Here is a 13,565-nt window from a genome sequence, read left to right as displayed (position 1 = left end):
CCCGCCAGCTGGCGCGGAAATGCGGCGCATGCGCGGGAGCGTCAGCGGCCGCTGCCAGTTTCCCAGCGCATGCGCGGGAGCAGTGGGGAGAGTCTCTTCCGCCTCCGCCATGGTGGAGGCCGTAGCGGAGGCGGAAGGGAAAGAGTGCCCCCACGGCACAGGCCCGCCCGCGGATCGGTGGGCCCCGATCGTGGGCCAGGCCACCGTGGGGGCACCCCCCGGGGCAAGATCGCCCCGCGCCCCCCCCAGGACCCCGGAGCCCGCCCACGCCGCCTGGTCCCGCCGGTAAATACCAGGTTTGATTTACGTCGGCGGGACAGGCAATTTCTGGGCGGGACTTCGGCCCATCCGGGCCGGAGAATCCAGCGGGGAGTCCCGCCAACCGGTGCAGCCGGATTCCCGCCCCCGCCCAATCTCCGGGAGCGGAGACTTCGGCGGGGGCGGGATTCACGGCGGCCAACGGCCATTCTCCGACCCGGCGGGGGGTCGGAGAATGACGCCCCTGATGCTTGTAATTTAACATTATAACCACGGCAGTTGACTGTTTTGGAATCTGATTGTACAGTTTGCTCAAAGTCTGGTTTAATAATCTCTTCTCTCAGTGTCAACTTGGCCCAGAACTCCTGCTTCTGGCTGGGCAATTTAGAACAAAGAGCGGAGCACAGTCCTGGGCTGGTTTAGCTTAGTGGGCTCGACAGCTGGTTTGTGATGCAGAACAAGACCAGCAACACAGGTTCAATTCCCGTACCAGCTGAGAATTCTGCATTCTCCCTCTGTGTACCCAAACAGGCGCCGGAATGTGGCGACTAGGGTTTTTTCCACAGTAACTTCATTGCAGTGTTAATGTAAGCCAACTTGTGATAATAAAGATTATTTACATTTACAGTCCCAGGATAAGGAGTCGGCCATTTAGGACTGAGATAGAATCATGGAATACCGACAGTGCAGAAGGAGGCCATTTATCATGGCCAATCCGCCTAACCCGCACATCTTTGTGAGGGGCAATTTCTTCGCTCTGAGGGCTATGAATGTTTGGAATTCTCTACCGCAGAGGATTGTGGATGTTCCATTGCTTGGTATATTCAAGGCTGAGAGACAGATTTTGGTCTGAAAGGGAATCAAGTGATATGGGGAGTGGGCAGTAAAGTGGAGTTGGGCAGGAAAGTTCCATTTTGACATTTTAGGTAAATTGTCTTAATTACTGTATATGTTAAACACCGTTGTAATTTTTAAAGCATAATCGATATTCTGGTACAAAACCAGAGTTTGTTATTTATTCATGTTTCTGTTATTGTTTATTACTAGATGACTCAACAAGGGTGAAATTAACTTACATTGATGATGATCCTTGTTCAGACTACATCAACGCCAGTTACATACCAGTAAGCTGGACTACTGTTTCAGTATATTAGTTATTTTATGTAGTTATTTTATGTTGCTCAGTTGTTTTTTGCATTTGCAAAGCTATCAAATTTTAGTGTTTCAGCATATATAATGTAACCTTCGATTGGGAATTTTTAGGGATGCAATTTTCGAAGAGAATACATTGCCACTCAAGGCCCTCTACCTGGCACTAAAGATGACTTCTGGAAAATGGTTTGGGAGCAAAATGTTCATAATATTGTGATGGTGACACAATGTGTAGAAAAGGGAAGGGTAAGCATTTACTGTTTGTATTCCTTTAGAAATATCTGCTGTTTGTAAATGATGTTATATGAATGGAAGTTTTGTATATATCGTAAAACACGAAGGGTACAGGAATGTAGTGGTTATGTTATTGGAATATTAATCCACTGGACCAGACTAATCATTCACAAAATAGCAGTTCAGATTCATAATGTCAGTTTGAGAATTTTACTCAATGAAAATAACCTGGCAGTAAAACATCTGTAAAAGTGACCGTGAGGCTATTGGATTCATAGAATCATAGAATTTACAGTGCAGAAGGAGGCCATTCAACCCATCGAGTCTGCACCGACCTTTGGAAAGAGCACCCCACTTAAGCCCACAGCTCCACCCTATCCCCATAACCCAGTAACCCCACCTAACCTTTATTTTGGACACGAAGGGCGCTTTTTTTAGCATGGTCAATCCACCTAACCTTTGGACTGTGGGAGGAAACCGGAGCACCCAGAGGAAACCCGCGCAGACACGGGCAGAATGTGCAGACTCCACACAGACAGTGACCCAAGCCGGGAATTGAACCTGGGACACTGGAACTGTGAGGCAGCATTGTTAACCACTGTGCCGCTCTTATGTAATTCCAGTTCTATACTCAAGTGATTGATATTTGACTGCCCTCTGAAGTTACTTAACCTGTTACTTAGTTCTATCAAAAGAGAAGATGATTCACAGTCACTTTCTCAGTGCGTCGAGGAATCTGCAACAAATACCAACCTTGCCAGTGACACCACAGCCCAAGAATGAATTTTTATAAAATTCCTGAAGGCGTCGCAACCTCCTGTTGTAACAGCTGAAAAAGGTGGACGAGAAACTGCATTAATAGCCGTTACTATAATTTCCCTGGGATTCCTGTCAAAGCTACAACAGGACATCAGGAGGAGCCCAATGGGAACTGAGGGGAGGGTTTTTAAGAATTATTCATGTTTTGAAATTGTAATTGCCTATTTGTTGGGCTGTGCAAATGGATGACAGTTTGTTCTGTGTTTTAATGAACAGGTAAAGTGTGATCATTACTGGCCCTTTGATCATGATGCTTTGTATTATGGAGATCTCATTGTCCAGATGCTGTCAGAATCAGTCTTACCAGAATGGACAATCAGAGAATTCAAAATATGCAATGTAAGGATCTGTAAATGCCTTTTAAAAATTTGAGTCAATCGTATTGCTTTTATTTAAACCTTGCATCTTCGACCTTTTAGACAGGTGGGTATAAATGCATTTACATTTTCACTATAGAAAGCAGGCTTCCAAGTTATACCAAGTTGTCAACGTTCTATATATATTTACATTTATCCAGTTTCCCCACAGAAGCTTGTGATGTTGGAGAGTAAGTAATACCACCCATTAAGACTTTTGTTCTTATTATTTAGGAGGATCAACTTGACTGTGCATGGATTGTTCGTCACTTTCACTACACAGTTTGGCCAGATCACGGTGTGCCCGAAACAGCGCAATCTTTAATCCAGTTTGTGCGAACAGTGCGAGATTATATTAACAGAACGCCAAACTCAGGACCCACAGTTATACATTGCAGGTACAAATTGAGTGGTACTTTGTGTTTGAATGACTGACTGAGACGATATGTAAGGTGATGGGTGCAATTTTTGACAGATTGTTCGGATCTTCTTTGGTCAAGGCCAAACAAATTGCCAGGAACAGCAGCTCGGAGACTCATTCAGGGACTGATTTTTTTTTTTGCAAGAAAATACTTTGGGCGGGATACACCCACCCAGGGTGTACTTTACACTGACAGGGGCGGCCTGCAATTGGCTGACGGTGAGATCTTCCTGTCCCGCCGCTATCAACAGGATTCCCATTGGTCACACCGTCCAGTACCAGGGACCCCGCGATGAGGGAGGGGGTCGCCTTTGAAGGAATTGAAAGATCCCGCCGGTGGGAATGGCTGGACTATCCCACCCTTTATTTGTAAAATATCTAAAAGAACATTACAAAAAATTTCAGTATTGGATGGTCCTCACAGAAAGTGCAATGAAATTCTACTTTTCTCCATAGTCAAGTTGCTGCTTGCCATTTCAAATGCCTGGTAGTGCTCATTGAGGAGGCATTGCAGCAGTTTGGGAGCTAGCACTTATCCTAATGTCCTCTCTCAACAGCAGCTAGCTGTTTGGAACTAAACAAAGCATTGATATGGAATTTAAACCACTTAAAGGGATAGTGCCATTTCATGTTTAAATGCTGCTTAAGCACTTCCGGGGACTTTCGGGACACTTGGTCAAGGCTTCAGCAAATCACTATCGACATTCATTCAGAAAAAGGGGATGTACTGTTCCACTCTCCAGTGTCTCGTTCGGCACATTGTAGGAGCCACAAGGAGAAACAGAGCTTGCTCATAACCATTTTACGTAGTCATTTGGCAGAATGCCTCATCACCAGGACTTTCAAAGAAGCTCCAAGTCCGAGCTAGGCTGGTGGTGAGAAATGCCCTCCCCGTCAGATCCTTCCTACACGCCCGGAGTCTCACCCCGTCTGCACATTGCCCTCGTGGCTGTGGAGGGGAAGAAACCGTTTTCCACATCCTTGTGGAATGTGCCTTTGCAAAGAAGAATGTGCCTCTCTGGAGAGAGGTGTGGTGGTGTTTGTCGAGGTTCATCACGAGCAGCTCCATGACGCAGGACTGTGTTCTACGGGCTGTTCCCAAGAACACGCACAGAAACAAACACATGCTCTTTGGTTTGTCTGAAACTTGTTGGTCTTCTTGTACAAAGAGTTCTCCCCGACCAAGTGTTGCAAACTGGAATATTCCAAAGCTCAGGATAACGTGCAGAGGTATGCGCTAAAGCTTGGGACAGCTGCCTCAGAGGCACAATGGGGGATGATCGCTGTCTCAGACCTTTCAGACATACTGAACTGAGTGGAGTGCAACAGTATAAACTCCCTTCAGACCTTATGAATCATGTTGAATATATACAGTGAATGTTACATGTATCACATTTATATGGAAGCACCTCAGAGTACAACTTGATCTGTGTAGAAATGACCATTTATAATGACCATTTTGAAGTCTTTGTTTTTCTTTGACTGTGTTGAACCGTGCAACATGACCTATGTAGAAAACCTGAATATTATTGCACTTTGTGATGGCCATTTTGAAATGATTGTAATGTTCTTTCAGATATTTTATGAATAAAGCATATTTTTGCAAACCAAATCTTACTAGATGTCAACAGGAGGAATAGATGGAGGAGATGAGGCCCAGCGCAGCAACTACAGCTGCTCCAGGGAAGTGGGAGAGGCGAGTGAGATAACGTATCTCTCCCCTGTGGCTACAGGACATCCCTCCTCCTAAGGACCTCCTCCACCAAGGTCTCCAGTGCTGCCGCCAAGGACCTGTGTGCCCTCTACCTCAATCCCTGACCAATCCTGCAATGTGCCGCTTTGTACCAGCCAGAGCATTTCAGTGAAAGTGGGTACAAGGATCCCCCATATACCACTCCACAAAATTTTGTCTGAACAACATTTGAGTGCTAAATGTGCAAGTGTCTGATTTAGTACATCCAGGCCAGTTTGATTATAGTAATCTGCAAATAGGTCCAAAATGATGTGCTAAATTCAGAGTTTCAAAGAGGTGTCTTTTATTGACACAATACCAATGCCTATTTTACCCTTTGGCCAAAGTAACCCGATAGGTTTAGATGACCACCAAGCAGAAATTCAAGCCACGCGCCACTATTGATGCTTCAGTCATATTGTGCAGACATTTTGACAGTGATGACTGCTGTCTTTTGCACTCATATCACCACCATTGTAAATTGAACACTTTGGTGATTAATTAGTACTCACTCACAGATACCATTTTCGGCACATAGAAAGCTTTTAAAAATAAATTTAGAGTACCCAATTCATTTTCTCCAATTAACGGCAATTTAGTGTGGCCAATCCACCTAGTCTGCACATCTTTGGGTTGTGGGGGCAAAACCCAGGCAAACACAGGGAGAATGTGCAAACACCACACGGACAGTGACCCAGGGCCGGGATCGAACCTGGGACCTCGGTGCCATGAGGCAGCAGTGCTAACCACTGCGCCACCGTGCTGACCGTTACTCATACTAAGTTAATGGATGTCAGTTTGGAGTGGAACGTTTTGCCCAACTTAAGCATGTACTGATGGCAACAAGCACTCCTACATTAGACATATCTCATCCAGCTGCAGATTAAGGCTTCTTGACGGTCGTCTCTCAACAGAGGAATTCAACTCTAACCTCAAACACGGCAAAAGAAGGAACAGTTAGGTTAGAAATTGACATAACCCCTACAGCACTAGTTTGAAGTTCCCAATTTTTATGGTCTCTCTCATGACCAAATGTAAATAACGTTGTGCTGTGGGTTAGCACCAAAAGGAATTGGACAGAAATCTGCCAAATCCAATGCAAGTAGTTAGGAAAAAGTCTTGACCCTGTTAGTTTGGCTTGGATTTGAATTAAGGTTCCCAGATGAAAAGAGTGTTTGGTAGTATCTACAGAGAGGACTATATATTGTTCTGTTTGTTTATTTCTTTGCTGCTAATTTTAGATTTTGCTTTTGTTTTTACACAGTGCTGGAGTCGGTCGGACAGGCACATTTATTGCTTTGGACAGAATCCTTCAGCATTTGGAGAGCAAAGATTCTGTAGACATTTATGGGACAGTCTATGACCTGAGGCTTCACAGGGTTCACATGGTGCAAACTGAGGTAATGGGGTTTGATAGCACTGTGACAGAATTCTGTCATACGTGATTTAGCTTTTGTAACATCTAAAAGGACAATAGCCTGTTAATATTTAACGCCAGTCTCAAGTTATCTCAAGTGGACTGTCTTCCTTGTGGGGGAGGACTCGCAACAAGACACCAAGGGGAGGATTTTTGTGTGTAGGCATAGCAGTTCTAAATGATGCTGATCTAGCCGTAATGGCAATAATGACAATAAAACTCATTTCTCTAGGATCAAGCCTTTTGCATAATTATTCACATAACCCAGATTGAAATGTGTGAAGGAGCGCATTAATTCTGGATGCAAAAAATTGCATTTGAATTTGGGAATTAATTAGGAAGTGATATAATAGGGAAATGAGCCATCTTGCACTATAGTTAGTCAATGATTCACATATCTCTCACCCCCACAACCCAAAGATGTGTTGGGTAGGTGGACTGGCCATGCTAAATTGCCCCTTAATTGGAAAAAAATAATTGGGGAGTCTAAATTTATTTTTATAAGAGATCCACATATCCCTTTTTCCTCTTCCTGCTATCACAGCTATGTCTCTGCTACATTCCCACTCTTGCACTGGAACTGCAAGCCATTCCCCTGTGCCTTCCCTCAGTCATCCATGATGCATAGCAGTGGGCTCCCCATTGGTCCGCAGTCATCAAGTCTATGGAAAGGGCCAAACAGATGGTGCCGACCAGATTTTTGCCTGCTTTCTACCCACAATCCACTTCAGACAGACAGGAGGGGCCTCGTACAGACAGCATAACATCCAAGAGAGATGGAGTCACATAAAATCCTTGATGAGGGCATGAATAAACTGAATGCTGATGTTTTTAGGACCTGTTCGTGTATTTTAGTGTGAATTCCCTCACATTCTGCAAATAAGACATCTTTTGAAAGACAGCCCAGAAGGGAGAGATCCTGCTGCCCACTGGAGTGCGGAAATCCTCAATAACATGATGTAAACCACACAAATTCTCCCTCTATTTGGTATGCTTCAAGTAGCATGTCCCTGAATTTTCTCAGTGCTGACATTGATAGAACTTTACCACAATCCCATTTTCCACAGTAACTGTAGTAAAGTTATTCGAGACTGTGGAGGGCAACTTTGCAATCAGAAAATGGCACATTGCCCAATGAATGCCAAGAGGAGGAAAAAATAAATTACAAAATAAGAAAAAGAATAATAAACATAACAAGAAAATCAGTGGGAATTATTACTTAGTTATCCTCTTTGTCCCCTGAAGGACGTACGGCTACAGACAGCAGTGGCAATTATATTCCTTCAATATTGCTGAAATATCCATCAATCAGTTTGTTGAACATATAAGGAAAGTGAATATGTAAGGAGACAAAAATAACCTTGTGATAAGATAAGGCTAGATAGGCAGAAGAACGTTTTGTCTGGCCTTATATTTTAAACAGTCACACCTGTGAGCGAGATGCAAAGTTTATTTACAGTAATGTCCTATTGCCAGCATTAATGCAAGAGGCAAACCGTCAGGGAACAATATATAACTTTTAAGTGGATTTTAATAAAGAGAGAAAATTAATTTCTCCCTGAACTTTTCTTTCAGTGTCAATATGCATATTTACATTTATGCACAAGAGATGTTTTAAGAAGTAGAAAGCTACGAAGTGAACAAGAAAACCCACTGTTTCCTATATATGAGAATGTCAACCCAGAGTATCACAGAGGTACGTAAATTAGCCCTGCAGGTAACTTTCCCATGGAATAGTATTCATTTTGTTTACTGATAAAGTATTACATGATTATCTATTTATCTGAGTTAGCAATCAAGGTGGGCTGTTAATTCCAATACAATATGATGGACTCAATGCTTATTCTAACAGCAAGTGCACTAGCTATGTTTTCACTGCAATTTACCAAGAAAATAATTTGCTCAGGATCTGAGTGGTGACTGAATGTTGTACTTTTACCTCAGACTTGGGTTTTAATCCAATCCAGGCTCTTGCGATAAAAGCTTCCTCCACCCAGTTATTATAAATATTCCATGGAAAATCTTGATGTAATCTCAACCCAATCCCGATAAGAGACGGTGCTAAACTTACCATAATTCAGTCATAATTATCATCGATGAGAGAGGCCTACCTGGGAGTGCCTGACAAAGAACCAGGGTCAGTCTTATTTTCCAGCAGTGCATTTCAAAACTGTTTTCATTCCTCCAGTTGAGGCTGAATGCCTGGTTTTAATTTAATGATCGGATGGGATGGGGGAGTAGATGGTGCGGCCGGGGGAGTGTTAAAGAAAGGAAATAAGAACCAAGGCCATCCTCATATGCTGAACTAGACCTCCTGCCCTCCCAATTTGTTGCCAGTATACTCTTGTTCCTGGTTAAACACATTCATTGTGGAAATGTCAGCGGACATAAGGATGGTGGATTAATTGTTTGCTGAGAGGAAATATTTTCCAGGAAGTAATGTCAGACTGCATTAGTACAAATGACTCTTTCCCTAATGGCCTTTTGACATAATATCACAATATAAGCATGTTAACCTATTTTATCAATTGGTCTAGCGTAGTCAGCCAGAGTCCAATAAGACTATGAGAGACTTCAATCTCCACTTTCCCCATAAGATTATAAATGGTGCTCATTACATGCTTATATGAAAGGCCCCGCTTTCTCAACCTTGTCCCTCGCCTCAGGTGTGGTTACCCTCAGGTTAGCTCACCACCAGTACGCTCTCTCTCAAAAGGAAGAGCAGCCTATGGTCCTCTGCTAATGTGGTGATATTTACACATGAGATTGGCAGAGAATAGTTTTTCGTATTGTCTTAAAATCAACTGAGTCTGTCAACAATATTGTATGTATTGTTTCTCTTCCCACACCTGGTGCACAAGGAATGCTGGCATCTGTTTCAATAGCTAGTTTATCCTGGAACAGGTCACTAGCCTGTCACCAGAGGCTGAGGGGCGCCACTCTGCATCAAGCATGGCTGACCAGGAGTCTCTCCCACTCTTAGTGCCAGCCATTGGCGCATTGGAAGGATTTTGTAGGTTGTTACTCAACCTCTTTGCCTGTGTTATGAACACACTTTCCTTGGCCATCAGGTCCTTGGGTGGGACTTAGAACCATAGAATCCCTAAGGTGCAGAAGGCCACTCAGCCCATCGAGTCTGCACCGACCCTCTGAAAGAGCACCCTACCTAGACCAACTCCCTGCCCTATCCCTGTAACCCTATAACCTCACCTAATTTATATACCGTTGGATACTAAGAGGCAATTTACCATGGTCAATCCACCCAACCGTTGGACTGTGGGAGGAAACCGGAGCGCCCGGAGGAAATCTACGCAGTCATGGGGAGAAAGTGCAAACTCCACACAGTCACCCAAAGCCGGATTTGAACCCAGTTCCCTGGTACTGTGAGCCAACAATGCTAACACGGTACCACCGTTCCGCCCTGACTTGAACCCAGAGCATCTGGCTCAGAGGTAGGGACACTGTGCTACAAGACCTCATCTGGTGCATGTATGCCCCGCCTCAATTAGAATTGCCCCAGGGCATCTGAGAGACAGCAGAGAAAAAAATTAACACTGAGTGGGAGGAAAAGGAAGTGGACTGGAATTGGGCAGGGCCAAAAGAACAGTTAATGTGGAAAGTCATTAGTCGGGCTTTGATAACAAGGAAAGAGGATGCACAGCAGGTTTTGGAAGCAAATTCCAAAGGTAGAAACCTGCTGTCTGGAAAACTAGCCACTAGGCTTGGAACAAATAGAAGGAGAAATAAAGAGCAGCCTAATGGCACAGGCTGCGAACAGACAGAAGACTCCTGAAGGCATTTAAAGGATCTTGAATTTGATTTATAGATAGCAAAACCATGGATCCTGCTGAAAACCAAAACATAAGTGTCAGCATTCTGAATGAGCTACGATATGTTATTGAGTGCAGAGATTCCAGCAAGTGGAGCATTAAGGAAATTGAGCGTGCACTTAATAAAAGCAGAGATCAGAGCTTCCTCCAGAGCCCAGAACAAAAGCTGGGAATGCTGCCAGTATGGTTCCAGCCTTTCCCCTACCCCACCCAACTAATGAAGCTGGGGAATAGTTTTTTGTCCAATCACTTGTTGGTGTAGTTTCTAAACATAACAGCTCTCGCTAATGAGCTATCAGCCTCCAGTAAAAAAATATTTAACTTCAGCTGAACTGACCACAATTCTTCTCCAAATTCTGACTAAAATCTACTTGTGTTTAAAGTGGGGAGGGGATGTGAGGTTGTGGTTGTGGAATCAGTGAAGGGATGGCTCCATGCACCAGTCTGAGGTCAGCTTCATTTACAATGCGTTCAATAATGCAACAGCCCATGCCAGGCTAAAGTGGAACAAAACAATCTTGCATTAAAAAGCAATTTTCATGATCTTGGGACATCCTAATGCACTTCATTGGCTATGGGCCCCAAGTTCGATTCCCGGCTTGGGTCACTCTGTCTGTGCGGAGACAGCACGTTCTCCCCGTGTCTGCGTGGGTTTCTTCCGGGTGCTCTGGTTTCCTCCCACAAGTTCCGAAAGATGTGCTTGTTAGGTGAATTGGACATTCTGAATTCTCTCTCTGTGTACCCGAACAGGCGCCGGAGTGTGGTGACTAGGGGTTTTTCACAGTAACTTCATTGCAGTGCTAATGTAAGCCTACTTGTGACAATAATAAAGATTATTGTTATAAACTTAACCTGTTGGACCGGTTGGACCAGGCAGACGTCCTGCCTTCAGTAAATGGGGAACTGGGGCTTTGTGGCAGCATTTTGATGAGGCCATCCAGTTGGCAAATGTGCCCGGGCCCCAGACTAGAACAGACTGGTGCACGGAGCCAATCCATTACTGATTCTGCAACCACAACCCCCACATCCCCTACCTACTTTGAACACAAGTAGACTTTAGTCAGAGTTTGCAGAAGAATTGTGGTCAGTTCAATTGAAGTAAAATATTTTTCACTGGAGGCTCACAGCTCATTGGTGAGAGCTGTTATGTTTAGAAACTACACCAAGAAACAGAACAAAAAACTATTCCCCAGAGAGGGAATGCAAATCTCCATTTTTACAAAGCTGAGGAAAAGTAATTGAAGCTATGGGTTGCAATTAATTTCACATTTACAAGTGCTAAAATTGTACACGGGCAGCATGCAGAAGTTATTTTCTTTGTGAATTGAAACAATATGTAGAAAAACAGGTGAGTCATTGCCAACATTGATCCCATAACCAGCAGCTAGAACAAATGTCTTGGTCATTGTTTTCCCTGTTTTTTTGTGGGATCTCGCTGTGTACACATTGTTATGGTGCGGAAATCGGGGCAGCTGATGTCTACATTCCAAACATGGTTGCAAAGCACTTTGTGACTTCCTGATTGAGAAAGCTCCGTCAAAAATATCTGGCCTCCTTGTCTTTTCTTTTACATTGCAGAACCACTGTAATGTGGTTCTATTTCAATTGACATTGTACGGCTGAGTCTGCGGCAGAAGTCTCAGAACACAAGACCTTTGCCTTGATTTGAAAGATGCAACTGCAACTTTCATTTCCACCTCCTGGCCACCAACAATAACAAAATGGGGTTAATTTCGCCATGAAGCAGAAACTGTCACCAATTGCAGAGAAGATCAATAGCCAGAAAAATGGGCAAGCTGCTCCATTGGGAGCCATTGGCATTTGGGAAAACTATTTGTCGAATTGATTGTTACATTTTTGAGTCTCTACTCGAGGTGTTTTCTGCAGGTTCAACATCCAGTGTGTTTTCCCGTAGGCAACTTTAATTCCCTTTGGCCCAGACCTACCATCACCCTGTGAAGGTGCTCAAATAGGGCAGCACGCTGGCGCAGTGGTCAGCACTGCTGCCCTCACGGCGTCGAGGACCCGAGATCGGTCCTGGCCCTGGGTCACTGTCCGTGTGGAGTTTACACATTCTCCCCGTATCTGCGTGGGTCTCACCCCCATAATCCCCCTCAAAAAAGATGTCAGGGTAAGTTTAATTGGGAAAACAAAATTGGGTAACCTAAATTCAGTAAACAAAACTGTGCTCAAAGCATGGTGTGACATTAAAGATGAGGAGGGGTAGATTCTTCACTAGTAGTTTCTCTCTCAAAAACCGCATCAGTGAATTAGTAATATGACACCACCACGAGAAGATGAGGAATGATATTTTGAAACATGAGGAGAATTATGAGAAATGGCCATTTCTTTTGCTGATCCCATAGATTTCCTCTTCGGACGGCACTGAAGAATGTGAAGAAATCGTCTTCTGATGTAATGACTCTCATTGGCAGTACAGCTAAACATGCACTATATAAAGACCAAGTCTGGCATTTTACCGTGTGTATAATTTATTTGCTTGATATTCTTTTTGGATATCATTGTAATTTAATTGTATTAGAGATTATTGTATATACTTATATATTTCAAATAAATATTTCTTATACTATGTATATTTTTAAAACTGGTGAATTATGTATTTTAAGTTACTTATTATAAAATGTATATTGTAAGTAAAAATAATAATCTGTATATAATTTTGTTTTTTAATAACTTTGTTTGATTTTTAAAGAGATTAATATTCACAATTTAATATTCTATGCTATCCAAATTGTTTTATGTGCGGAAACTCAGTATTTGAAAGGATAATTGTAACTGGATGTACTTGATAGGTGGTGTGCTGAGCGCTTACACTGGAGAGATATTTGAGGAATAAACACTTTGAATAAACCTTTCCATCAGGCTTTGAAGGCTATGGTTTGGTGTTTGTTAACATCAGGCCTGTTTTCATCATAGCATTTTAGCAACTAAGACATTTGCTCCGGTCTCAGCACTATTCAGCACTCATTTCTGCTAGCCACATTTGTGAGTAGATGCATCAGCTCTCAGGAGAGAGAGTGAGAGAGAGAGAGAGAGAAACAGTGAACACTGTGTGGAGTGTCCGTTCCACCAGAAGCACCTTGTCAATAGAGTTACAGATTTCATCTTCTCACTGCGCCCAAGTATGATGACCATTATGCTTACATTGAAAAACCATTTTTTAGGATCATAAGAAATAGGAATAGAAGGCGACTGTTCATTCATTCAGTTTGTACTGCTATTCAATAAGATCACGGTTAATCTGACTGTGGCTTTAGCTCCACTCTCCTGCCCATCCCCCACAAAGACTCGATGGGCCGAATGGCTTCCTTCTGCACTGTAAATT

General features: G+C 43.3%; 1 protein-coding gene across 3 annotated transcripts in view; it reads left to right on the top strand.

The window, feature by feature from the left end:
* The window catches only part of ptprb (protein tyrosine phosphatase receptor type b), a 169,023-nt gene extending 155,919 nt beyond the window's left edge, over positions 1-13,104 (top strand). For all 3 annotated transcript variants that reach the window (XM_072485101.1, XM_072485102.1, XM_072485103.1), the window contains 7 exons: positions 1,306-1,382; positions 1,522-1,656; positions 2,680-2,802; positions 3,054-3,217; positions 6,237-6,372; positions 7,965-8,085; positions 12,586-13,104. In XM_072485101.1, the coding sequence (XP_072341202.1) occupies positions 1,306-1,382; positions 1,522-1,656; positions 2,680-2,802; positions 3,054-3,217; positions 6,237-6,372; positions 7,965-8,085; positions 12,586-12,608 (779 nt within the window). In that variant the 3' untranslated portion in view covers positions 12,609-13,104. The remainder of the gene's footprint in view (positions 1-1,305; positions 1,383-1,521; positions 1,657-2,679; positions 2,803-3,053; positions 3,218-6,236; positions 6,373-7,964; positions 8,086-12,585) is intronic.
* Positions 13,105-13,565: the final 461 nt, after the last annotated feature.

This window comes from Scyliorhinus torazame, chromosome 19, assembly GCF_047496885.1.
Source record: "Scyliorhinus torazame isolate Kashiwa2021f chromosome 19, sScyTor2.1, whole genome shotgun sequence".
In the NCBI taxonomy this organism is placed as follows: domain Eukaryota; kingdom Metazoa; phylum Chordata; class Chondrichthyes; order Carcharhiniformes; family Scyliorhinidae; genus Scyliorhinus; species Scyliorhinus torazame.
The sequence above is the reverse complement of the archived record's forward strand: the minus strand, read 5'-3'. Positions and strand labels throughout refer to the sequence as shown.